The sequence below is a fragment of the Aythya ferina genome, assembly GCF_964211825.1.
Source record: "Aythya ferina genome assembly, chromosome: 11".
In the NCBI taxonomy this organism is placed as follows: Eukaryota; Metazoa; Chordata; class Aves; order Anseriformes; family Anatidae; genus Aythya; species Aythya ferina.
This window is the reverse complement of record NC_140307.1, coordinates 18,106,123-18,134,115: the sequence shown is the minus strand read 5'-3', so window position 1 is coordinate 18,134,115 and position 27,993 is coordinate 18,106,123. Positions and strand designations below refer to the sequence as shown.

Sequence of the window (27,993 nt, the reverse complement as noted above, 5' to 3'; positions counted from 1 at the left end):
GCCTTCACTGAAAACCCAGTAAATGCCTATAAATGGCAAGCAGAGTATGTACAGTGAATGGTTTGTTAGCCTGGTATATTAACAACTTAATTATTACAGAGCTTAATTTTACTTCTGTCTGTGTATTTTGCAGTCTAGCCTGCTTCGGTCAGATATGGGTCTTGGAAGCCCAGGTCAGCTGTCATCCTCGGGAAAACCTGGAACAGCCTACTACCCTTTCTCTGGTACAAATCAGCGCCGAAGACCACTTCATGACTCACCAGCTCTTGGTGAGTAATACAGACAGTTTTTAAACTTTCATTCGTGATGCGTTTCTGCAGACTTTATTATTTTCTGTGACAGCTCAGTTTGTATACCGGTAATTGCTCTTTACTGAGCAATTCAAATTACAGCAAACTGCTGTATAAGAGAGAGAAAGCAGAATTACAGAAATTTTCTTTGAGATGCTGGTGTGAATTCTGTACTGATCAGTATTGCTTATAAAACAAACAAGAAACTCCAATAAAAACCTTAATTGCAAAAGCAATAATGACAGATGGATAGGAGTTGATGACCAGCTGAGTGCCCTTAACCCATGCCATCATTAACTCCTGGAAATGCCTGACCTTGAGGTCATTACCATTATTTAGTAGGGGAAAGACACAAAGGGGAAACAATTATCCTTTTATATGCTAAAAGTAACTTTATTTAGGGCAATACATAGTTCATTGTAATTGGTTCAACATGCCTTTAAAGTTCTTAGAAACTGGAGACTAGTAGTTTACTCTAAAATCCAACTACCTTGCAAATAAGCAGGCAAGAACTTGCTTGAAGTCGTTATACTATAACAGGATTTGTATTCTGGAGATACTTTTTGATAAATAAAGCTTTCCTTCTCAATCGTAGTCACTGGTAATATTTCATAGCTCTAAAGTCTTTTTGTTGAATTAGGGAATCAAGAATGAGCCAGCTGTTCTATCATTTCTGCTGTAGGAGTATCCTAAATAATTGGGTATGCACGGTAGTTTTTTTTTAAAAAAAAAAAAAAAAAAAAGTACAAAAAGAGAGACTGTAACTTGATATTCCAGTTTAAAAGCTACCATATTTCAATGTTGGCATTTTATGTTATTGTGATTGCTCTAGTTCTGCATGTTTTTTGAATGTCCTTTATTCTGTATAGCACTTACATTTGTTATGAACATTTTGCTTGTTGGAACCATATAACTTAAACCATACTTTACCCAAAATTTCATTTTTATCAAATGCAAATTGTTTCTTGAAGTAACTTGAGTATTAACTAGAAATTGCAAACTCTTTGGACATTAAAATAGTCCTGAACATGCTTGGATTTTTTTTTTTAAATCTATAATTATAAAAATGTGACTTTGGAACTTTACCTATATGTACATATAAATACATTTTCATGTAGTTTATTTAACATGTTGTCAAGACAACCACCGTTTAATCTGGGGTTGCCTTTCTTTACAAATGCTTGAAAGGATTCATGTTCCTTAGAATATGAGAACCAAATGCAGACATTCGTCAAGTCTGTTTTAGAAGAGGAACAATCTAAGGAAAGTTCAGTGAAATATTCAGTGAAAGTTAAGTGAAATATTTTGTTTGCTTTTTGGAAGGTTGGTTAAACTTCCATAGAAAAGACTTGTTATAACACAATAACAACAATTAGTTGTTATTAGCCTCCATTGAATCAGTTGTAGTGAGAAACTGATGTAATAGTAACTTGCTATGGTTATGGGCAGCAGGGTGTCTGTTACGCCATGACTTTGAAGGCTGGACAGAGTGACGTTAAGTGGGAAGAAAAGTTGAGGAGGTGTATGAAACAACCACGTATTCAAGGATGTAATATAAATTAGACAACCTGGTTTAGGATTCTCCCTCAGTGATTAACTTATAATTTCTTGTGCAAACTGTATAGAGTTGAAGTTCCAGGTATTAAATCAGACATAATGAAGGTAAGCATGGTGTTCTCCGAGTAGTACTCATGTTTATTTTTTGTTGAAGGAGAAACTCGAGGTATATTACCCTTTTCAAACTACCAGTAGCGTAACATTCCTCTTTCTGTCGAGACTGACTCTGCCAGGCTGTAACTGGGACATGGGAAGGTGGGGCTTACAAATTTATGAATTTCAAGTTTTCTCCCAAGTCCCAGAAAAGTGAACTTGTATCTCGAGTCTCATTTCCAGCAGCTAGAGAAAGCAGGCCTGAAATACTTTCTGCTATTTTTAAGTGGTGTAGTTAAATGGTGTAGAACTGCTGGCTAATGATTTAAATAAAAGTTGAATTAGGGCTTGTCCAGGGTTTTTAACAAACTTTCTTTATATTTGCTACTTTAAGATTGCTGAAATCAATCAGTGTGCCCTTCTAGGTCATGCTTTGTATGCAGTGTAAATACCTCTCGCAGAAGTGTTTTTTCTTTCTTTTCAAACACCTCCTATGGCATGATCTGAGTGAAGATATTCAGCAAATATTTTTCCAGTAGTTGTGTGGGTTTATTACACATGGGAATGAGTAATTAGTTTTTATCTTGTCATATCTGAAACTGAAACTGTTATTATACTCTTCTGAATGAAAACAGAAAAATAGGAGTTCTGTATTTTAATTGAAGACTCAATCAGTCAACTGTAGAAACGATAACATTGCCAGATACCCAGCACAAAACATCCGTTAACTTCTAATTTGCACGTATAGTAAGCATTCAGATTAATTTCATTAGCAGCAAACTAAACTAGTTCAGGTTCTTGATTTAGATAGTGAAATTGCTGACTACTTTTGTGTTGTTAAAATTATTATTGATAGAAGGAGGCTGGTTACGTATCTATCTTTAATGTAACATGAAAAAAAATGAGTTGCATTAACTTCTACTTAAGTATTTAGGTCATTGCATATCCTATTATTTACAACCTTTCTATAGACTAAATGCTATAGAAATGTACATCATGTTCGTATTTTTAGCACATAATGTTTCATAAATTCCTTTTTCATAGTTCTGTCTTTGAAATGCAGAAGGGGAGAGAATGTTTATTGCTAATCAGTCCGGTTTTCTTCGTAGTTATCTCAAAATCTTACTTTGTTTCTTACCAAGTGTATGATGGCATCAACATATCCTGCAATGTTAGTGTTCTTAGGCTTTGAAAGTAATTGTTTAGGAAAGCTTTATATTAGAAAAGATCACTTGTATGTTACCTATTTAAGCACCTTCTTGCATTGATGAGAGATACAAATTTAATTGGCACAAAATGAAAAACAAAGCATGGATTTAAAAAGAAATCTGTTGTGGAAAGAAAAACTGTATGGAGTGGATAGTTGTTATTTTCCATCTGAAGCATAGATGCTTGATCAAATGTGTCGTTTCTCTATGTACAGATCCTCTGCAGACAAAGAAAGTAAGAAAGGTGCCCCCAGGTTTGCCTTCTTCTGTAAGTATGACATTTTTTACTTATAGTAAGTAAAGTGGGCTCAGGCTGGGTTTTATGTACCTGACGCACTAATTATTCAATTTATCGTTAGGGAGGGTATCCACTGGACATGAACAGCTAGGGTAGGCAATTGGGAGTGGTTCTTGAAGACTAAATACACATTTGATATGTAATTTTTAGATTTCATAGCGGTGATTTGTAGCTTGCTCATATGCTCCTACCCACTTGTCCCTGTCATTTGAATTCCTCTCTTGGGAAGAGAGCTGGGCCAGGAGCTGTCAAAGAAGATCTCCTGTACAGGTCTTTTGATGTTTAATTAGTCATTATGTTGCTGAACAGGAGGACAGACAGAGATTAATAGCTGAGAATCTTAGAAATTTACATTTGTAATAATCCCAGTGGAGCTGAAGACATTAAGATTCGGAGGACATGTACAGCTCAGCTTGCCTCAGTAGGACTGAGGTTATTAATATGCATAAATCACCGAGTCAGATGTTCATTGTGAAGCCCTGGTGGATTTTAAAGCCTTCATTAAGCCTTTCCTAACTTCAGCCTAGCATCAGGAAAGCTTTCAAGCAACTAGTTTGTTGATCCCTCTTCGCTTGAAAATTTATCCTTCGAGAATAAAGGGCTTTGATGAAAAAGGTTGGAAGGGTTTTGGTGGAAAAATCATTAATGGCTGTGATAATCTAATGCTATAGGGGTGTTTTGTGGTATTAAATATGCTTTATTCTTAAAAGGAAGAAAATTGTTTATAAATGAATCTGCATTTAAAGATCCACGTGAAGTGAAAAATCCCCAGTGAAGTGAAGGACAGAATTATTTTTCTCCCTGCTCAGAACAAACAGGAGGGGAGGGGGAAGCGCTGCTGCCTTGCGGGGTACATCTCTTTGTTGTGTAAATGGATGTTGGGCTTTTATTTGGCAGTACTTAACACATGGGCGCAGGTGCACTTGGATGAGTCATAACTCAAAGCCGGATAGGCTGAATAGCGCACGGCACGGGCAGCAGGAGCAGAGCGGGAGCGAAATGGCTCTGAGCTTTTTATTCGGTATTAGGGCTGAGGCATGGACGGTGTCTTCCAGCCCTTGCATCTCCCCCGGTCTCTCCTCCCTCTCTTGCCCTTCTCCCTCCCCCTGCTCACGGTGATGCATACGGAAACCGGGATCTGAAATCCTATTTTAACCGCACTTCCAGATGGAGCTGAGATAGCGCAGATCGCCTGGGGCAGCTGTGCTCTGAACCTGCAGCCTACCTGGAAGCCAGGATTGCAGCTGCAGGCACTCTTAAAAGCTTTTGCTTGCATAAGCACTTGGGCCCCACTAGAGGCTGAATAGCTGCTTGATAAACAAAATGAACACAATGCCTCAAATCATTATTCCCGAGGCCAGGAATATTCTTCTTCTGCCTTTTTTTCTCTCCTTTCTTTCCCTCCTTCAGCAGCAGCTAAAAATAGTTTGGCAATTTACATTTTAACAGTTGTGTGTTATGTAGGGTGGCTTTACAGTCTAGCAGATGATTTCTGCTAGATTAACAAAAATATATTAAAAATGTCAGAGAAGCTAAAACACGTAGCAGTGCAGTTTCCATGTAATTTATTACTGTAATTCTAGGAGAGTAATAAAACTTGCATTACATGTTTAATATTTAGTAGCATTAGCCAGGTAAAGAGATCATTTTAGTGAATGAAAAATTTATCTCATTTCTCTTACTAGGCATTAATTTTAAGAAGCAGTATTTTTCAAATGTTTTTCATTTAATTTTTCTTCTGAATGAAGACAACAAAATGCTGATTAAATTTTATTTGTATTAACACTGTACCAGTCGGAGAAGTGAAGCACAGCTTCTGTGAAGAATCAAAGATTTCTATGCTGCTTTTTTAAAGCACCGTTTCTCTGTTTAAATGCTTTCGGTGCTGAATAGAGCCATGAAGGAAGATGACAGATAATGGAAAAAAGTGCTCTGAGATGTTTTGTTTAGCATGCGGCACAAAACTGAAATTTACTGGCCATCATAGGAAACTTAAATTGAGTTGATAATTATTCAAGTGTTGTCTTTACTTATTTTAACTAGACTTTGGTAAGAAATCAATGTATGGTGGCAAAGATAAAATTGTTTTAGCTGATAGGTAGTGCAGAGAAGTGTAATTATAGTATGGAGGTCACAAGAAAGATAGTGGATTCTTAATGTGACACGATAAAAGGATCTGGATTTTTTTATAAATATTTTACAGTTTTCTCTAATGGTTGTGTGTTAGTATGGGGCGACTATGGCAATGGGTAGTCTAGTAATTGTCTAGGTAACTAATTCAGTAGCAATCTTCAGAGATACGATGATTTCTTTAATTCTACTTTGTTTCTTTTTCTCTTGGATATGAACGGTATTTTCTGAAATTGCTTGCTTTCAGACTTACCATTCTTCATGTGTTTCTATCAGGCCCAAAGTAAAACTAGTTACATAGAGAAGTGGTAATTAATTGTTTAGTTACCTTCTGGAATGCGACTTGGAATCCGGATTTGTCCTTTTACTGTGAAAACTAATTGCACCAAAGGAGTGTATTTTTAAGTTCTGCTATCTTAAGTTTGCTAAGTGGTGAGTCATTGCCCCAAAACATTTTTGATGCTGACATGCAAGTGTTTGTGTTGAACTATTAACTACTAAATATAAAGCTTTGGGAGAAGGATAAAAACTAAAAATCAGTGATTTACTTTCTTAATTAGCTCAAACTTGAACCGAGATTTTTGAGCTGCTGATTTTTTACTAACAGATAAAATGTATTTTTTTTTTTTTTCGGTGGCAGTTGCATTCTCAGAGGTTCTAAACTCTTGCAGTATTTCTGAGAATTTCTCAGACTGTAGGAGTTATCCTAACTAAGCCAAGAAACAGTAATAACATCATAACATCATGTGACTCAAAACCAATTGTAACTAATTGGTGGGGCACGCGTCACCTATAGAGAGCATAGTCAGTGCTTTCAAAGAACTTCTTGATCTGCAGAGGGAGAACAGTAAGGCTTGCTTGGAAATGTTCAACGAGTTTGTAATCAAATTACCAATGTGTTATGAGCAGAAACATGGTACTGTTTACGTGTGTTGTCAAAAAATATTTCAGATCAATATTTATCATTAGCACCATGAGCAATAGCTGTTGTGTCATAATTGTAAGAGAAATATCGTATCTATTTGTCATTATTCCTTTGCCACTTAATTGGTCTTACATCAGAGAGTAGAAATACTCGTGTGTTGATTTTTTTTTTGTTACAGAAAATTCTGTGACAAATGTTTTCTGTGTAGTGCCATTTCTAATAACTATTTTGAGCATTTTAGATTTTCCATAGCACCCAAGGCTATCAGTTAATATTAAACTTTTGATTGCCACTTATTTAATCAGATTGTCAAATGAACATTTTCCATGGGCAGAGATCTCTCTCCTAAATTTGAACTCTTTACTAAGCACAGAGAGAGGAAACTTGGTTTTTGTATGTAGAATTACCTCTGACAAACTAAAGGGCCTCTTTTCTAATATACTAGCCTTTTAAAGAATGAGCTTGAGAAGTACAAAATAATAATAAATAAATAAATAATTGGTCTTATTCCCTTTTGTAATCCCTCCTACTTCCGCTCCTCCCCAGGGTTAAAAGAGAGTACCTGAAGTAGGGGGTGGAAGTGATCTGGTTGTCTGTTTATCTGAAACCCAGTTTTTGAGATTTTAATATTTAGCGAATGTTGTATTTTTAATACAATCTAATGTGAGCAGACTTGCTTTAGAGAACTATCCTCACAATGAATAAGTTCAGTATGTATTGAAGTAGCTTGGTGTAAATCAACATCCTTGGAATAGTTTTATGAAGTCAGGGTCTCTTTTCTGAGTAGTATGTCTGAGTAAAACCTTTGGAGCATCCTGCCTGGATGGTGTTGAACTGAGTGTGACGTTGAGTCTAATTGTTTAATTTTCTTCATAAGATTTATTCCCACAGAACATGTCGGTGAGAAATGGTGCCAAAATGTAAAAAGTGGTATTTAGAGTTTGTTCAGAGCACTTCTGAGTTGCCTGGTGCAGTCGAGTGATGTATTCAGCTGTCCGTCTTGTCTTCAGCATGTAACACGCGGGGACGGGAGTAACCCCGACCCTTGCCTCTGATGCTGTGCTGTGTTTTATAAGGCATTTTAAATAACGAAAGTGAGCAAATGAATCCCTATGGATAATGCAAAGCAGAACTTGTGGTTTCTTCCTTGTGAGTCAGTCTTCCTTCTGCTTGATGCTTATTCTTTGGCCATCAGATTCAAAGTCTGATGCTTTTAGGGAACGGACTTAGTTGAAATAGATCTGAAAAGAGCAGTGAGTTAAGATTAGAGCATCCCACCCGCCCTTTGCTGTGCACGTGAAGTGAAAACCGGTCTGCTGGCGCTGAACAGCTAAGCTGCCCATGGCTGTCATGCTGTGAGCTCAGGTGGCGTTCTCGCTGCATGAGGTGAGGTGAGGGACGTGATGTGTGTGCCCCTCTCATCACAGCAGCTCCTGACCGTGGGCACGTGCTGGCTCCAGGGCTGCTGCCCTGCTGCCGGGCTGTGGCGTAGGCCACTGCGAGGTTGCTTTACTGAGACATCTTCTCTGTGAAAATCCCTCATACGCAGGGTGGATTTACTGGTAGATTTTTTAGTTTTCTTTACACTTCCACAACATACCAAAAAGAGCACAGTAGATGCTCCTAAAGTAGTGTAGATTTGCACAGGAGAATGTAAAGGCAGCGCCCGGCGGTGAGGCTGCTTTCTGAGGGGCGGCGTGACAGAGCAGCAGCTTGTGAACTGCTGAGAAGTTGCGCGGGGCTGCTCCAACTTGTGCTTCACCGGGAAGACGAACGCTCCCGTTACCACAGACTAGAGCGTGGCACTTCACACACACAGCTCAGGAGAGCGGCTTTTTGTCCTCCCATCCCCTCGGGGGGAGCAGGCAGGGCCGCCAGCCCGCAGGCTGAGAGAGCCCCGGGCGGGCAGCAAATGGCGGCGCGGCCGGGGCTGCCCCCAGCCCGCGCAGCGCCGGGGGCGGAGCCGCCTCGGGGGCCGCGCAGGGGGCGCTGCGGCGGCTCTGCCAGCAGGGGGCGCCCCCGCCGTGCGCCGCGCCCGGCGGCCGCTGGGAGGGGCTCGGGGCTCGGCCGCGGGCTGAGGAGAGCTCGGGCCCACAGCGCAGGGGGCTGAGCAGGGGCAGTGCTCGTACTTTATTTTATTTTATTTTATTTTATTTTTTAACTTACAGCTAACGGGAAGTTTTTCCTAAAATCAAATAAAAAAAAAATCAAAAAACCTTGCAGTATAGCTACATAAAAGCAATGGGTAGGATTTCATCTCAGTTACACTTGTATTTGTTCGTAGTTTTCTTGCTTTGTTACCGTGTAATTAACAACGTGATTTCCACTTAGAGCAGTAAGGGCTGCTTCCTGAGGCTTTCAGTCTTGTCTGCTGGGAGAGCTGCGCTGTGCTCGGTGTGCGCTTACAGACCACGCTGACACCGGCCTTGCTTTGGTTAATCCTAATAAATGTTTGGCTGTGAAATGCATCCTGCTAGGAGTCCTGAGATGCCTAGAATTTTTTTCTGAAATATCACTAGTAGCTCAAAGTTGATATTTATATGTTATACACACATTTACACATACAGATACATAGGTATGTGTGTGTATTTTAGTTAGTAACTGGTTGTTCAGTATCAGATGGCTTTCCAAGAATTTGTCTTTTATCCTTTATTCCCCATTCCTTGTCTTTACTTCAGGGAGGCGTTGGTTGGGGTCAGTCTCCTCTGTCTCAGTTTCAGGTTTTCATAGCGCTGATAAGAGCTTAATCACTTCTGAAACATCTGTGCCTTTTTCAAACGTGGTTGAAGTTGATAAAAACTTCCAACCCTGCGCAGAGTTGGGGATAAAGGGAGAGCCTTCTAGGGCAGTTGTCTTAGCCTGCTGCCTTTGGAAAGAAGGCTAACCTAGCCCCTCAGAAATGAAACAAATTAGGAAGAAGAACAGAATTGGTGTCCTCATCAATAGCAGGTTTGGGATTGTATTAGGTTACTGTTTTTCAGAAAGATTTATGCCAGCTCTCTGTGAGGAAACTCAAGACTTACACATCACAGTTGCTTCTTTTGGTGAAAAGGGGACTTTGAATTATGTCTGACTCAAAATTATTGTAAAAGTTTTTGCTGCTTGTGTTTGAACAGACCCATTTGAAATAATAAAGCTGTGATTAAAAAGCAGTAACATTTTTCAAGTATTATGATACTGCAGTGTTGTTATGGCATATATTTGACCAGAGGATGGCTCTTGTCCATTGAGGCACTTACATAATTACCTTTTATGTGGTATGAGGATAATTTTCAGTGATCTGGAGCAATTATGTTTATTTTTTTTTATAGACTCAAGTGCTGGGTTACATATGCTTACTGTGTATTTGCTTTGTGGCTCTGACAAATTGGACAAAAATGTGTTTCACATAAAAGATTGATTTTAGGAAGAACATACAGTTCATTCACAAAACCTCTTATTGTTAAAATATTTATTCTGATACAGGTAGCTTGGTTTATTATTAGGACAGTATTTCACTTTGCATCAGATTTCATAATCTCTTTATATACTTTAGAAACAGGCAGCTTATTGTTTTTGACACACAGTACAGGGTCATGAGTGGAAACAATTCGGGCTACAAAGTGCATGTCAGTTCAGCACTCCTCTGCTGACGGCATGTCTGTCTGAAATCAAGTTTAAAAAATTGGCCCTGTCTCCAGCTGACTTGTTTTGTCAGGCTGAGTCATCAGATTAACCCTTGACTTGTCACCAAGGAAAATGGAGTAAACAACTGTACTGAGTATAGTATCACTGATCCAGCCCCGATTCATTTCACTGTAACGTCCCTTAAGAAAACAAATTTCAGAGCAGCTGTTGCTTAGCTTAAATGGGGATTAAAAAAAAATGCGACCACAAAACCCAAATTTACTTGGGACTTCAGAAGTTCTTGGAATTGTTATCTGGTTGTAGTTCCTACAAATACATAGTTAGTGGTAATGATATCACAGTTTTGTGACCAGCTTTTCAAATTAGTCCATTTTAGGTCTGTTTTTCATATATTCTGCTCTAAGTAAACATCTGAGGGTTAGTTTGATATGCTTGAATTATGATTTGAACCCGTAACATGAACTGACCTAACAAAGTACTGTGAGGAATAATGGCATAGCAAATGTAGAACAAGTACGGTGATGAATTTCAAGTATTGGACACGAAGATTTTATTCACATTGATGTCACTGAGGGTAGGACAACTAATTCGCTTTTCAGTAAACTGAAATTGGTACCCGTTTGATTTGTGGGGAAGTAATACCAGGAACAAATTCGTTTATTGAATCGTTACGGAGGTACCAGCCATTAAACTAGTTTGTCTACAAACAGCATTTGCAGTGGCATTACTCAGTTTTATTGTTGTCCTTGTTGTTGTCGTCTTAGCCATGTGATGGCGAACAACGTCAATAATTCCTCTGTACTGGTAAATGTTAATTGTGTTAGTAAATATTACCAGTTACCATTACCTATGCACTTTTACAATTGCTCTGTACAGGTATTGGATGGTTGTAATGTGAAGTGTGCACACTGAGTGCCACATAGAGGAGGTAGTTTTCCTACTGTATGTTTTTACCCAGCTATTTTTAATACAGGTGGGTAATGCTTAGTCGCGGAGGGGGGTCTTTATCATGCTCTTCTTCTCCAATACACCTATTTTGAACATTGAGCATGTGTATGTGGAGGAACAGTAGCAATTACAAAGGTGTTGACGACAGCCTTTACTTGAAAGAACTGGATGTAGTCACCTGGAAGTGTATTTTAATGATTTAAAAGTTTGTGTGCTTGATTTATTTTAGGGGGAAAAAAAGAAAAAAAAAGATGTGAGGGGGGTGTCCTTACTTCTCCACTCCTTTGAAAGCTGGAAGTGCATTTTCCAGTGTTTAGGGTTTTTTTTTCCTAAGTTCTACACTTGTCTAAATCAGTGATATGAGCCCAGTGCACTTTGAGAAGCAGCACGTGCAGAGATCTGAAGCTGTGTTAGCAGATCTCATCTGCAGAGTCCCGAACACTAGCGAGAAGCTGTAAGGCAGGGCACTGCGCGGTGCAAATCAACGCTTCTTAGGGCTTCTCCAGGGCCTGAACTGGGGCTCTGTGGTCCCTGGGGGCAGAAGGAAGCCGCCAGCCCTCCTGCGGGCCTGGCTGCTGCTGCGCCGGTGGTGCTGGAGGGGAGCTGGGCTGTGCCTCGCTGCCCTGCACCGCTCCGTGGTTCTGGGCGAGGAGTTGTCCTGGCAGTCACACCGCCAGGGTGCTCCGGCAGCTGGAACCTTCAGGCCCTGCAGGCTGCTCCCTGCGGCAGGGCGGCTGTGCTCAGTCCCTGCTCTGTGCCCCCACAGCACCGCGCTGGCCGTGTCCCGAGCCAAGCTGCGTTGTGCCGCTGCCCGTCTCCCCTGCTCGTGCCGCGACCCGAAGTTTTCCGCCCGCTTTCCCCCTCCCTGGCGCCCGCCGCCCCCTCAGCAGCTGCCGCCCGCGGCCGCCTCCCCGCCGCCCGCTGCCGCCTGAGGCGACGCCCGGCGGCGGGAGCTCGTTGGGGCCGGGGGCAGGCTGCAGGCAGCGGCCGCCCCCCCCCGCGGGCCGGGCGCGATGGTTCGGCCCTGCTTTGCATGCGCCGCCTCGCAGCGGCTCCACGTGCGCGGCGGAGGGGAGCCGCGGGCGGGCGGCGGGCGGATGCGGCGGCGGGAGGCGGGAGGCGGCGCACTTGGGCTGCAGCCCGGCGCCGCGCCAGCCTCGCCATGTACTGCGCCTACCCCGTGCCGGGCGTGGGCAGCAGCTCCCTCATGTACTACTACAACGGCAAGACGGTAAGGCGCCCGCCTTTGTTCCCGCTCCCCGGCCGGGCAGCCCGCGGCGGGGCGGGGAGGGGTGTGGGGGGGAGCGACCCGGGGGGGCGCCGCCGCCGCCGCCTCAGGACCGGGCGCCGGGAGCCGCGGCCGGGCCCGCCCGGCGCCCTCCGGCCCGGGCTCGGGGGCGCCCCCGGCCCCTCAGGGCGGCCCCGGGCCCCCTCAGCCGGCGCCCGGAGGCCGCGGAGCTCCCCTGGCCCCCGGGGAGAGGAGCTGAGGGGGCGCTGCGGGCAGCCCGAGGGCAGCCGCTGCCGGGCAGCTCGCGGCGTTCCGGGCTCGTCCCTCTCCTCCGGCGGCCCCGCCGCGAGCTTTGTCTCCGGTAGCAAACTTTTTGTGCGGCGCTACCGGAGCCGGGGGTGCTGCGAGCTGCGCGGGGAGCCGCGAGGGAGCGGCGGGGCGATGAGGGGGCTGAGGCAGGGCGCGCGGGCTCTGTTTCATTTCCTTTGGTCCCGATGCCAGCTGTCTCTCAAATATGAAATTATTTTTCTTTCATGTCTGCTCCGAAGCTCAAACGGTCCGTTTGAAGTTTTATGTGAAGATATATATAAGGCTTAAGTAAAATTAACTGTACAATACCCCTGAAGCAAAGGGAATATAACTTGCATGGAGTTTTGATTTTATTCTTTCTAGAGCACAGATCACTCTATTACAACATTTCTCTTTGTTCTTGTAGCAGGAAAGAAGGCTTTGATCTTATTAAGTATTTCCAGGCATATAGTGGATGGAAGTGCTGGTACTGTAGGCGAGCACGGCTTGAAAATTGATAGCATGTGCCTGTTACGGGTCAGAGGTGACCTTTATGAGCTTGAAGAGTTAGTAAATAGATGACAAATCATATGATGATCCTATATCATGTTGCCCAAGGTTTTATTTATTATTTTTTTTAACTTCTTGGTGACTTTTAGTGTTCTCTTTCCCAGGAATCCTGCAAGTTGGAACAAATTATTAATTTAAGTGTCTAGAAGGAGGATATATGAAGCTGAGGGGAGATTTTTGTCTGTTTGTTTTTTTTTTTAAGCACACAGTGTACACGCCAAATCTGTACGTGAAACTTTCTGTAATGGAAACACTATATAACTTAATTTTTACGGCCTTCAATTATACTGTTCAGTCAGTTAGTAGTTGATAGTATGTGCCTCATTGCTTGAGGTTTTGAGATTATTTCAATTACTCAATTTTGGGTACTGACATTCCTTGGTACCTACTGATGTGTACAAAACCTGATTCACTTACAGGCAAAACAAGTGGGAAATGACGTGTTAAAAATACGTGGTGTGTTTATGCTCCTTACTGAATGTTTTGTTCCTTTAGAACTTTTTTTAATTTGTAAGACAGAAGAAAGCCTAACATTAAACAAAAGAATAACTACTCAAGCACCACAATAGATGTTGTGCACTGGCACATAAATAAAGTTAAATTTTAAAAATTAAGTCTGATTAAAAAAAAAAAAAAACACTGTTAGGGGAGGTTCTTTTTTTTTTTTTTTTTTTTTTGAATTTCTGTATGTTTTAGGAGGGACACTTGAAAGTGAGCAGTCGTGTTTTAATGGAAATGCCTCATCAGGGAGTAAAATCGTAAAATCTTACTGTTCTGTGTAACAAGTTACTAAAAATATGTTTCAAGAATCTTCACCAATTTAGAAAGGAAAAAAAAAAACCTTAATCTGTTACATAGAGGAAAATAAAGTACTTCTATTAAAGTAGAAAATTAAACCCGATTTTTTTTTTTCTCATCCTCCTTCACCTGTTGATATATAGAAAATATTTGTAGCTTATGGAAGGTTTATACAATTTTATTATGGAGCTTTGACAAATTTTGAAAATTGTGACAAAAATCATATTTATCTGTTCTTCACTTTCACCTTGCCTCCACTTTCATTTCTACAAGAGCTGTGCTGTAGACAAGAAAACAAATTATCCAACCGTAATTAAAAAAAAATAAATAAATAACAGCACAAATCTAAATCATTATTTTTAAAAATTTGAATAATAAATGAAATAATTAAGGAAACTTCATTAACTGATCATCTTTGTTTACATTTTGTAAAATGAAATGGCATAAAGATATTTAATATAAATTTTGTATCTTGTTTGCGCATAAAGAATATAGATTGAAATGCAAGTTTTTCTATTTTTTTTCAGCTCACCTACAAGTTTAGAAGGAAATCGGTTATTTTCTAAATGTCCTTTTTTCAGGGATCTGATGATCTTACTCTGAAATTATTTCAAGATAGATTGCACTAATATCACTTATCACCAAAATAAATCATTTTCAGATACTGCATTACTTACGTATTATATCATCTATGGCTATTTCACATGAGAATAAATTTGAGTGTTACACATCGCAGTTGTGTGCCGCGTGTTGTACAGGTTAATGTGATATACCAGTCTGTGGGTGTTTTAGTGGTGAGTAAACATCGCTTTTTCTCAGCATAAGCTGAGATTTCAATGATCCCTTTACGAAGATGGAGCTACTGCATCTTTTGCAGTGAATTTCTGCAATACCTATTAAAAAGTGCAGAAAAAAAATCACAAAATGCAACTTTTTAATATTTGTAATGGTTTGTGATTCTGTTTTTTTGTAAGCTAGCTTGTGTATTGAAAATTTTGAGAGCAAAAGGTTATTTATAAACATGTCTGTGTATATACATGTGTGTGACGTGTAGATACGGACAAATACACACAGGTGCAACTATGTGGATGTGTATTGAGTACTCCTTAGTGAAGAAGCTGTCTTGTAGCCATCGCTGCCAGAGTTATAACATCAAGAAAAGTATTTAATAATTTGGAAAACGCTTAGGTGACATGACAGCATGCCTCTCTGTTGCTGTAATGCAATAAATAACATACCACGTCTCCTAACAGCAATGGAAAATGTTTTCAGTTTGTAAATTTTTGAGCGACCAGGTGCTAAGAATTATTATTCAATTCTGCTTTTATTAGTATTGGGCCAGTTAGTATACAGGGAGAAAAGTACAATTAAATCTGTTCTGTGCCATATGCTGCCCACAGCAACTTAGACAAGGTCAAAGCTAACATTTGTAAGTCAGGATAAATAGAAGATCATCTGGAAAATCTCTAGGGGTACGCCGCTGTGGACAATGAATAAGGAGAGGTAGGAAACGCTGGTCAGCTGGATTTCTTCTGTTCCTCACCCTTCCCTTTTCCCCTCCCCTCCCCACTCCTCCGAAAATGTACCACGAGTTCAGTGCATCAGCCGAGAGTTTTCCCTGCTCCACTGGGTTAAACTGCCACCGTACTGAGCAGTGGGCCCCTGCCAGAAGGGGGTCTTGTCTGCAGCAAGCCGTGTCGGTGCTGTGGAGCATAGGTTGTGTCCCTTTCCTTGGGCAAATGAAAGCAGCGAGGGATGGGCTCAGGTGCTGGATTGGACAGATCTATTTTTCTCAAAATGCGAGCACACCCATTTGTTCCATGGATTTGCTTTCCGAAATGACATTCATGTTGAGGTCCATTTGTAGAAGTGCAGCAGTCTGTCACAAGTCCAGAAAGTGACAGTACTAGCGAGGTCAGGGAAAAAATCATCAAATACAGAAGATAGGATTGTATCCCCACTGCTCTATCTTCCTGTGATCACTGGTGGTGAGGGGGATTCCTAGCGCAGCTACAAAAGCTTTGTGAAATACAGGGAACAGGTTAAGAAACGAGCTAATTTGTTTCAACTTTGTTGTTGTTGTTTCTTTGAAAATCTGTTTTTAATAGGAATTTTTGAAGACTTAGTTGTATGCATTCTTTAGTAACAGTGTAGTTAGAAAAGCGTGGGGAAGAGGTTTTTGCTGTTCTAGTAAATGGAGAACGAATCTTCAAGCATTACATACACATTTATTTTTGGTGGTGTTCCTGTCGCCTTAATTTTTTTTTTCCTCCCCCTGTCCTCACGCTACAATTTAAAAAATAAAATCAAAAGAACAAAACGTTTCTGTATCCCGACTTTGGGATTTTAGCTAAGTTGGCCTATCACATTTTAACATGACTTCAAAATTATCACTTGCTGGGGAAGAAGCTAGGAAGCCTGTATCGTTGCAGTAGGGTTCTGCATTTCAAAAATACCCAAATAGGCATGTATAGCACGCCTAAACTGCGTAAACATTTATTTAAGATGGAATTCAGTTTAGCTGCTTCAAGGAGTTTGAATTTTATACCATCCTTAAAAATTATGGTTGGATTTGCAGGCGAGACAGATGCTCTGTTCTCATTGAGGACTGTTTTATTTTCTTTCTGGGTGGTGAGAAGAGGTTTTAAAATATATGAGCCTTTACACCTGGTATTGGAAACAAAAAGCAGGATTTAGGATGTGGTGTACTGATCTTGTTTCTATATTAGAGCTTCTCTCCATTCTATCATCTTGCTTAAATATCAACTAAAAAATTCAGCTGTGCTTTTGGCAATTTCTGTCTCTGTAAAGTAGTGAAGGGAAAAGTAGTTACTGTTCTACGTTCCTGAAGTTTTAGTACGTGGTTCTGTCAGAAATATAATAAACATGAAAACAAGTCTCTTTTTTCCCAGAGCTGCCTTTCAGCAGAATTAGCTTTTGTGGCAAAACCTGCAGATAATACACTGTAAAATTTTGCCACATGTACAAATCATTCATCGGCACACACTTGCTTAGTGCATGACTGATGCTGATGGAATGTAGCTGGGCTAGTTAGCGGAGTTTACAAGCTACAGGGAAGGTTATCCATTTCTAGTGGATTCAAAAAATTGTCTCTCTTGCAGCTTGCTAAATATTGCCCGGGACTTCCAAGAATTGTTAATAAATAGAATTAAATGAATAACATAGCTTATAATTTCACAAATAGTATGCACCTTGGGAGACTTGGTCCTGAGATAGCATGAGTTCATCAAAAGTAAGCTTTGATAGCCTCGTTGCTGTTTTTTAATCTGCTTTTAACATTAATATTAAACATTGATAAATATTTAAGAATTTGAAACAGATTAAGGGAGAATTGCCTGAGAAGGAGTATGCCAACAGGAACACTCAAAGTGTTGTATTTGTTAAATGCATTTATAGAATGAGACTTGGAAGCTTTACTTCAAGTAAAATTTGCTAACCCCAAATCTTCAAGTTAATGTTTGTGTTACTGGCACTTGTAAATAGAAGCACGTTGTGTAATCCTTTGACTTCTCTTAGACACGTGAGGTTGGGGCTAAGTTCTGCGGCAGCGTTCATTGAATGTGTTGAGAACAAAGGCAGATTGGAGAACTGGACGGTGCGTTGGCTTTGCCTAACCTGCTGTCGTACAGCTCCAGCCTGCTCAGTGCTACGTTCTGGAAGTCAGCTCCCCACCCTAAAAAAAAATCTTTGTCATCATCCTGCCGTTCCCACTGGAGAAATGTGAAATGGTGCCGGGTGCGGAAGAGGCAGAAGTGGGTCTACGATTTGATGTTCTCCACAGCTTGGTTGTCCTACTTCCCTCTGCGGAGGCCATGCACCCTCCAGAAGTACTGCGCTGTGAGGATTAATGTATATTCTAGCACAGCTCCAAAAAGAGTTGAGTCCTCCACTTGATAAGTCATTTAAAAAACTCTTCTTGGCATGTGTTTATTGGAAGGGAATTTCCCATTCATAATCGAGAGTGTTGTGCTTGTCAGTCGAGAGGCACAGCCTGTGCCTTGGGGTGTAGTGCATGTAAGGGGATTAGAAGGTGGGTTCCTCCCCTACCTGCTGGGGAGCGCCGGCTTCCAAGGAGACAGGGTGACCTTTTAACAGTATTCCTTGTCTTTGGGGGAATGTCAGCCAGGAAAAACTGGCTTGATGCCTCCTGGATGTCACTGTTATCAGTTTAATAGCTAGAAGAGGCTGTCTTGAGCAGCCACGTCATATTTATAACTGCCTTACTCAGCTGTCGCGGAAGAGAAGCCCTTTAAGTAGGGCACCGGCTGCCTCGCTGCGGAGCCGCTCGCCAGGCCCCTGGCGGGCTGCGTTCTGCTGGACTGCCCCTAACCACAGTGGGGCTTGGGGAGCCAGCGAGCTGGTCAGCCGAACACATCGCTTCCACACTTCAAAATAGGGTGGCATTTTTTTTATCATCAACTTTGGGAATCAAAAAAAAAAAAAAAAAAAAAGTTATTTTTCATCTGATGGACTTCAGGTTAATCTTAGTAAATCCTCTCCTTTGCTTTTAGATTTTGTTTGTAGTAACACAACATAAAAAATTATGATTAGGTCATTAACCAGAAAAAAACCTGGCGCTCATCTGCAGGTGATCAGATGACATCAGAGGCCTGGTTTTAATTTGTGGGTAGTTCTGATTGTAACTAAAAGAGACTTGCTCCTTTTGTGGAATTGGCTGGCTATTTCCCCACATCTGGAGCTGATGAAGTCTTTGAGACCACATCAGTTGTGTTTTGCCGCAAGAGCTCTTTGATCTGAAAGATCTAGACTGGCACAAGTGCAGCTTCATAACATCGCAGCGATGTTTTTGCAATCTATAGTTAAGATACCAAAACAAGCAGAAACTCTATAAAGTTGTGTGTCTGTGCGAGGACTTTCATGTAGCTGTTTGAAAGGGCTTCTCTTTCTTTGACACAATTCATAACATTTTTGTTATGTTAATGGCTTGTACGTACATATCTGTAAATGATATGTTTGTACAAGGTTTTCAGTTCAATTTGCCTTTTGAGGTGGCGTTTGATCAGTTGTTGGAAATCAAATTAATGTAAAATGTTGAAATTTCAGTCTGAAGCTTACATTTACAAACCTCATTGATGCCGTGGTTTAAAAGTATAATTCCTAATTGTAGATTATTTCACATTTATCAGTGTACATCTTCTTGTCAGTGCTAAATGTCATAAAGCTTTGTTTCCACTGCTGTCCTGTGACAGTGATAGATTTTCCATCAGCTGTAGCATATGCTGCGTTATTCTGCACAGCAGAACTTGTAAATTAAGCCCAATTTTGCCTAATATGTTTGCAGTCTTACGACTGTGAGTATTTACAATTTGACAGAGTGACATTTCTGTTAAAATATGTCAGAGGCAGGGAATATACATGCATTCATCATATATAGTAAATACATATGTACTGCTAACGTTGCTTATAACGTATTGTCATTCTGTCACTCAGATTTGATGAGCATCTCTATTTTACACTTATTCGAGAAATCTAAAATTTGCAAGTAAAATATTGAACAAAAGCTCCTCGGATAGGCTTTCTTTCCTAAAATAGCTTTTCTTTCTTTTTTTTTTTTTTTCCCCCTCTATTTTGATTCAAAATTCAAATTTAAAAACAAACATGCAGCAGCTAAAAGTCCCAAGTTTTGCACTTGACTCCTTTTTATCAGCTCTCTCGTTACCTGCTGGTTTCACTGCGCGGTTTGTATCGGCAAACGTGCCCTAGCTTAGTTCCCTGTGCCCTTGCGCTGATGCCATCGTACTGCAGCTTGATGGGTTTTATTGAAATTCTGTTGATGTAAAACGAGTCTCGGAGAGTGGTAAAGCAGCCCCCTAATATAAAGGAGTGCTGTCTGCAGGCACATGCCCAGCCATTTGGTCTGACAACAGCAGGCTAGGAAAGCATTTGGGAGTAGGGAGGAGGGGTATTGGTATGCAAATGAAGGCAGGGACTTACCCACTTCACTTTCTAAATATCCGTATCAGAACATTCACCCTTGCAGGGAACAATAGTTCTCTTTTAGCAGACTTGGCTTTTTTGTTGGCTGGCTTGTTTTTCCTCTCCCTTCTCTTGCTTGGTAAACACCGGGTACCGCAAAGAAAGGAGAGAGGTGAACGTTGCAGATGCAGATGTAGGGTTGTATTTGCATCGGAAAGGATAGGAATGTGCACTGCTGAGTGTTAGGGCACCGTGTGCTCTCTGGGTTGTGAAGTTTTAAAATTATTCTTAATAAAGGGTGTTTATTTTATCTGAAGCATTGTGTTTACAAGTAAGGTGGACGATTTACCAATAGAAGTCCTGCATTTTTTACTTTGTAGCAAAAAAAGATTTGGGTTCCGTGTTGCACTTGGATGTTTGGTGCTACCATTTTTATTAATTTGCCCCTTTTAATACATCTTTTCAGCTTATGCTAGTCATATTGCAGTATTTGGTATATTGACCACGTTACTGTTACGGAGAAAGAGCATTGCTTAGAGAAAACAGGACTGTGGGTCGAGTCCTTGAGCCTGAATGCCGGCTTTGTTGATTAGAATTAGTCCTGAATGTGCTTTACACGCGCGTGCAAACATACATATATTTAGGGTCACTACAGTGGAAACTTTTAAGCGTTCTGCTTATTTGGCTTCTTAAAATTTTTAATTTGTTAAGAAAATTGTTTGCAGGTCGAGATTAGTCATTCCAGTGTGTTGTTACACTGAAAAAAAGAATGCCGCTGGCTTTCTTTAATGCTAGGCCAGCGTGAAAAAAAAAAACTAGCTTGGTGTTGCAGTTAGAAGATTATTCTGCAAGTCTTGCTTTACGTTTATTTTTGATGACTTTACAAAGGGGTGCAAGTTTTTGAATGGTTGGTAAAACAGTTGCGTTAAAAGTCCTTCCATTTGTCACTGGATGTTCTTTCTCTTTCTGATTGTTGGGATGCCAGCTAGTTAAATATTCAAACAGGCATTGAGTTGTTTTAAAGTAAATTTGTTTGGGGTCCAGTTGTTTTATCTTGCTGCTTTTTTTTTTTTTTTTTTTTATCTTGAGCAACAAGTCTGTGCGAGTCATGCACTTAGAAAGCAAAATCAGCATTCAAGCTTTTATCAGGCCACCTGGCTGAGTTGGCACACCAGAAAGCGTGTTGTTGGGATCATTCTACTGTAGTTCCACTGTACTGTGGCAACTTGCTAAAAAGCAAATAAAACAAGGGCAACAAATGCTGCAGCTTGCTACACTGTTCTTTTTTTTATTTAGTTTTCTGCGTGTGTATGCTGTTCTGGGTTTCTTAATGTATGACACCCAAATATTACTAAAATGCTTTTACTGCTTTCCTATATTTAGGTGTATGCACCATCCCCAAGTTCTGATGATTTCAACAGAGAATCTCCAAGTTACCCGTCTCCTAAGCCACCAAGCAGTATGTTTGCTAGCACTTTCTTTATGCAAGGTAAGTAAAAAGATTTAAGTATATGGGTAAGGTATAACTTGTCCTTTAGGCAGGAATCTGAAGTTAGCCACTGCTACACAGAATGAGTGGGGAAACTTAAAGGTGATATATACTGTTCTAGATCTTACGGCGAAGTTTTATATACTTCTAAAACAGTTAGATGAAGGGAGCTGTCTGTTGATTTAAAGTTTTTCTCATGACATTAATTGCGGACTGAAATTTAAGGGGATTATACACCAGGCCAGATGGACAGAATCCCCCATCCTTTGATTTGTAGGGGCTTCAGAGCAGCACACTGGAGTGATAGAGAAAAATGAGGTGAGGGTTTCTTGACTGTTCCGGAATTTGACTGTAGAATATCAGCTAACAGTCCAACTGCTCAAATGCTTGTGTATCCAGCATGCAAAAAAAAAAAGGGGGGGGGGGGGGGAGGGCGGGGATTGAATTGAACAAAATGAGAGCAGAATTCATTTCCTTGGCCTCACGTCATACAAGTAGCTCATGCTGCAGTCTGATGGGGTTTTGGAGCATATTGAAAGCATGGCCTCTAAGTACGGGAATTTACAGAGCACTTCAGTTTGTACTGCAGAAGGAAAGCTGCATTGATATGCTTGGGTTTAAGGCTTACGTAATGTAGTAATTTCAGTTGCTTAAATCTCCTATTATGAAATGTTTTCATATTTTTATGGTACTAAGGTATTTTAGACTGTAAGTTCCTTGTTTTAGATTAATAGATGTTTTGCACTGTATGTTTATGATGAGCACTGCTTAGCCAAACTTCTCTCCCTTCCACCCCCTTTTTATTATTTCTTCTAGTCTGGAATTTTTATCAACACTCTTGATATAAATCTGGCCCTACTGAAGGTCTGCGTAATTAGCAGAAGTACTTGGTATTTTCTCAGCTGTGGTTGGATTGCATTTCAGCTATAAAGCCTCTGCTGTTTTTTTGTTTTGTTTTTTATAAATATAGGAACAGTGTGGCGATAGAAAAATAGGAGACACGGTATAAATTAGCCACCATTTTCCTGCTGATGTTCATCTGAGTAGCTGAACCATGTATTCCTTTAAAATAATTTTGTAAAAGAAAGAATTCAATACCACTCTTCATGAAATGTATTCTTTTTTTTTCTTTGTTATTAAATATGTGTGTATGTATTAAAAAAAAAAAAAAAAAAAAAAAGATGGGACCCACAACTCTTCTGACCTCTGGAGTTCATCCAATGGCATGAGCCAGCCTGGCTACGGTGGAATGCTGGGAGGCTCCTCGTCCCACATGTCCCAGTCCAGCAGTTATGGCAGCCTGCACACACATGACCGTTTGGTAAGTTCTGCAGCGTGGGTTAATGTAGTCGTGCTTGTATATGGAGATCTCATTTACAGGAATTTGTTTTTCGTTTGCTCCTCATGAATATCAGTTAAAAACTCAGTTGTCAGAAAGAAAAGTCATTACTCTGACTTAATATGCCAGAATAGCGTTCTTTCATTTATGCTTGTTGTCTAAGTACAAGTTGTGTCTGTGTGGTGGTCTGTTCAGAGGATGGATAAGTCCCTTTCTTTAATAAAGAGCTGGCTGTTGTGTATTTAATATCTTAAAATATCAACATTTATTTAAAGACAAGTCAATGTTTTATGTCTGTTTCTCTTTTCTCTAGAGCTATCCCCCGCATTCAGTCTCACCTACAGATATAAATGCCAGTCTTCCTCCAATGTCTAGCTTCCATCGTGGCAGTACCAGCAGTTCACCTTATGTAGCTGCCTCACACACTCCACCTGTCAACGGATCAGATAATATTCTGGGTAAAAAATTCTTCCTGCATTGTTCTTCCTGCTTTTTTTTTTTTTAATGTACAAGAAAATGAAATTTAGGACTGCAACATGCACCAAGTTAATAAATTATGTTCATATAAGTAGTACTGGTGTTACAGTTTTCCGAGCTGCCATTTCCCCAATGTACTGTGCTGGAGAAAGGCAGGAAGGCTGTTTCTTTGGGCTTCAGGGAGCTTTATAAACTGTATCATAAATTCCTCCCTTAACTGATTTGGAGATTACTGAGTAGCCAGTATGGTGGCTGGTTTAACCTCTTCTGTGCTTGCCTAGAAAGCACAAAATGTAGTATGATGAGCTGTTCCTTGTACTTTCTTAAGTATGACACGTTTTGATCTCCTTCCTTCCTCATCCTTTTGATCAGCTTGGGAAGAGTTAGAAGAAATAAAATGTATGCCTCCTGTATTCACAATGTGCCTTTTGTTCTTTTCTTTTTTTTTTCCCCTGAAGATTGTAGATGTAATGATGCACTACATCTATTTAGATACAGATGTAGAAATTAAATGGTTGTAGGTGACCTTTTTCAGTTTGATGGGATTTGCACTAGGCTTCATTTTAACTAAGCAGAATTTAGTTAGTGTGACTGTATTGGCTTGGATTTGGGAATACATTTTAAATGGCAAGTGTTGGATGATTTGGTTTCTGTCTTGAATGGTTCACATTCACATCAAATAAGTTTTTTTTGACATTAGATGTTGATTATTGCAGAAACGAGATTCACTTTAGAGGGTCTATCTTATACAGATTTCAAAGGATTCAGGTCCTTCCTGTGTTTATAATGTTTATAATGTGTTTAGGTCTTCAGACATTCTCTTGTTTTGGTGTTTGGAGCAAAAGGGCACATCAAGCTGCTGACGTGCAACTAATGACAGGAGTGGCAGAAGCTTGGTGGTTAAGATCTTTTCAGGGATTTTCTAAAATAAACATGAGAGTATAATATAGGGAACTAGAGCAAGGGAACAAGGAGATGTGCAAGGAGCTATTCAGGGCATTCAGCTTCTAGAGTTAATGAAATGTACAGCACTTCAGTGATAGCAGTTTAAGAATAAGCTGCAATGATATAATTAGTATTTCTATTTTCTCTTCACATTTCATTGAAATCAGTCTGTGATCTTAGATGGCAATTTTGGTCTTTTTTCTAACCACGTATACTTGTTGGTGCTTAAGTTATTATGGTGATACTGTGTTTGACTTTTAAGAGGAGAGCATATGTATTGTTTTAACGAAATTTTTGAAGTACAATGAGAACTGCTTCTGTTCACACTGGCTTCCTCAGAATCTCCATTTAAACAGTGGTTGTTCAACTGTATGTGATGAATAAAATAAGAAGGAAAGAGATTTTCAGCTTGAAAAATAAGTGTTGGTTTGCTTTCCATGTTACAGGAAACAGAGGAAATGGTGCTGGAAGCTCACAGACAGGTGATGCGCTTGGAAAGGCATTGGCATCTGTGAGTAAAAGTTAAATGTTCAGATCTGAAATGATGTATTTTGATCATAGCTTTCATTATTTGTGTTCATTTTGTAATATCAAATTCGGGGGGAGAGGCGGGCCATGTGTGAAGATAATGTACTATGTCATATACAGGATAATCATCCACAAGACGGCAAGTGAAAAACAATGCTTTTATTTGTAGAAGACAAGTTTTGACTTAATTTTTAAACAGCATTTGTCCTAGATTTTTTGGTCTCCTGAAAAAAGAAAGTTGTTTATACCAAGTAAAAGATAATAATAAAAAAGTTTAGATTTCAATTTTTTCTTTGCTATAGAGTTCTAGTTAGTCATATATATATATTTCTAATGTTACTCTTACAGCACATCTTGCCTCAAGGTTCAAAATGCATTCTCAGTGGCCTTATAAAACTGAGAGGTTTTGAATGCTGTCTTGTATAACTATAACTTATGGAACAGGTTTTAAAATGCTACATGTGCATAAAGTTTGAATTTTAACCCTTGCTGGAGTCATGTAAAACATTGCAAGTGTCTCCGATCTGCTAACAGTGTAATGCTGTGTTTACATATGTGTATTTACAGTGATTACTTCTGTATTAATACAGTTAAATGAAGAAATAATTTCTATGAAAAGGTAATTAATTGATACAGATTGTTTTGAAAATAGGTCTTGTATTCGGTATCTGACTTGACTCTCATTATATGAGAATTTTCAGACTTATAAGTGGTGACTGGGGAAGCGCTTTGTACTACTTGTGCTTAGAAAATAGACTGATTCAAAAGAAATAAGTGACTTCTATGCAGCCCCAACAGAGACCGTTCCTGGGTTGCATTCTGCTTCTCTTACCTCCTACCAGCAAATGGAAATGTGCATAGTCGTGCAGATCCTATTACTCTGCATCCCTCAAAGGGTCAAATGTTAAAAGATCACCAGATCTGATAATGGCTGTAATGTCCATATTGGGTAGGAGAACTGTGACCTGCTGGCTTCAAGGAGAAAAATGTTGTCTCTGTTGCTTTCGGGGCTTCAGCAAGTATACAACAACACACAGCACAGAGGGCAGCTAATACTCCTTTTTGTGTGTTTGAGACCTGTCAGAAAAGAACTGGGATCAGTTTGGCTCCTGGAAATGCAATGCTTTCACACTTTAGGCTGTCCATTACTCTACAGATGTTTTAGGATGTCTGTTGTTCTGCAGCCCGACCAAAATTTGTGTTAAGTTTGACGTGTCGGCCAGCAAGACCTGTGGGACTTGGTGATGTTTTCCATTGCTCTCCTTTTTTTAACATTTTTTCTTGTCTTTTTATTGTTTTCCTATTTGAAAGATCCCCAGGTATCTTTGCCCAAGTCCCTAGCTTGAGAAATCTAGGCTGTGTTTTGAGAAGAATTCTAAATGTATTGGGAGTGGAAGTCAGGGCAGAAATGTTTAATCTAACTGGTGGGTGGGCTTTGGTTGTCATAGAAACTTGTTTCTGTCATCCCGTGTTGCTGCCTGGCAGGAGCAGCCAGGTCATTCCATAAATCATTTCTGTCGGAGCTGATGGTGATGCATTCCATCTGCTCTATCAGTGCATGCCATAGTCTGCACACTTCAAATCCCTCGCCTCATCCATCTGCTCCCCCCGCGCCCCAACACGCACGCCCCCAGCACGCTTCCTGGGCTCCTTCAGGAGGGAGGGCAGCGCGCCCGGCCCCGCTGCGGGGCGGAGGGAGCTCCCCTGCCCCTGCCCTGCAGCCCGCTGGGTAGCAAGCCGCGGGTGCTTGTCCGGTCGGACAAAGTTTCAGTTAAATGCTGCACTTGGCCGGGCTTCTGCTGGCGAAGGCACGGTCCGGCTTTCTGCTAGGATTTGGAGCGCGACCGCTGCAACTGCCGAGAGGAATTTCTAGTTCTAAAATGCTGTTGGTGCACATCTTACAATAGGCCTTTCATGTGCGAAACATCAGAGGATACGACATTTGTTCTTCAGTTTAGGTATTAAAGACCATACAGAATAGTATGTGATTAAACATGTAAGGCCAGATAATACATTTGCAAAGGTTCTTTTATTTTAGGTTTAAGCCTGGATAATTGTGGTCTTAATCTCAGGGTAGGCAAGAAAGAGAATTGTACATGAAAGTATTTACACAAAGTTCCCAAAGCCCTGTGGATTATGCATTAGTTTGGATAATGAACTAGTATAGATAGAAAGAAAGGAAAATCTGGGTATTCGTGCCATTTCTAATGTGTTTCCCTGAACATTTGCCAGACAATAACCCTTTAAGATTGTGCCCATGGAGGGTTATATGGCAGGAGAAACATCTGGTTTATTTCATTGCCTAATGCCAAATCAAAACACTTGGTCTTTAATTTAGAGGAGATCAAACAGGAGGACTGTTTAACTTTGTTGATGATATCAGAGCTCTTTGTGATAACTAATGTTTTGATTCCTACCTCAGAACCAGGGTAGAGGCCTTTGTACCATCGGGTAGTTAAATAGCCACTGGTCCCCTAACAAAAGAAAAGAAAATGTAGGGAAGTTGACTTCTAAAAGTAATTCATGAATTAAGTTTCTTTGTTGCTTTAGACTCAATAACATTAGCATAACAAAGCCTAACTGAAATGTACACTGTAGTGTTTAAAAAATTGGACTAACAGCTCTGAGGTTTGGCTCTGCAGGCTCTCAATTGTGTGGCTTTTGTCTAAGCGCCTTTTCATTAGACCCTGGCATATTGGCACCCTGCTGATTGGAATGGACCATGACTGATGGGAGGAGGAGTCTCATTTGTTGCAGTAAAATGAGTCATGTTACCGTTTAAGCCTGGCAGAAGGTGTCAGGGTTGTTCATCATTGGTCATTTAACAGTACGGCAGCCAGGGACTGCATGCGGGATGAATTCTGACTTCGGGTTTTATTTGTGGCTTCTTCTACTGCGGCTGCTGCTGCTGCTTATAAAATACAGCGACATAAAAAGGGCAGGTGAAGTGCTGGAAAACAATCAGTTCCAAACAGAGCGTGAGCTCCTCTGTTATTCTGACAGAATTTTATTTTTTCAATATCTTTTTGTTTGTCTGTGGAGCTCGACAGTTCTCAGACTGGCACTGAGTGCCTGACCAGGGTTTCTTTTATAGTGATGTAGTTTGTTCTCCTAAGTATGATTTTTGTAGCATGCGTGAAAGGGATGAGGCGTTGCCATTAGGGAGTTGATGGTCTTTTCTAATGTGTGATAGGCCAGGACAAAGCAGGTGATTTTCTGGGTCCTGGTTCTGTCACTTCACAAAATACAATATGCAACTTAACCAAGTCCCGGTTTATTGTCAGCTAAATGTTGAAC

The 27,993-nt window shown here is 40.5% G+C and overlaps 1 protein-coding gene across 13 annotated transcripts in view; it reads left to right on the top strand.

Annotated features, from left to right (window-relative positions):
* Positions 1-27,993, top strand: part of TCF12 (transcription factor 12) — a 158,667-nt gene that overhangs the window by 106,764 nt on the left and 23,910 nt on the right. For 8 of the 13 annotated variants that reach the window (XM_084532351.1, XM_084532353.1, XM_084532354.1 and 5 more), the window contains 6 exons: positions 134-269; positions 3,364-3,416; positions 21,302-21,407; positions 22,589-22,728; positions 23,060-23,204; positions 24,615-24,679. In XM_084532351.1, the coding sequence (XP_084388477.1) occupies positions 134-269; positions 3,364-3,416; positions 21,302-21,407; positions 22,589-22,728; positions 23,060-23,204; positions 24,615-24,679 (645 nt within the window). Of the gene's footprint in view, positions 1-133; positions 270-3,363; positions 3,417-9,309; positions 9,451-10,678; positions 10,703-12,113; positions 12,308-21,301; positions 21,408-22,588; positions 22,729-23,059; positions 23,205-24,614; positions 24,680-27,993 lie in introns of those variants that run through there. The other 5 variants (XM_084532348.1, XM_084532349.1, XM_084532347.1 and 2 more) reach the window with 5 other exon arrangements.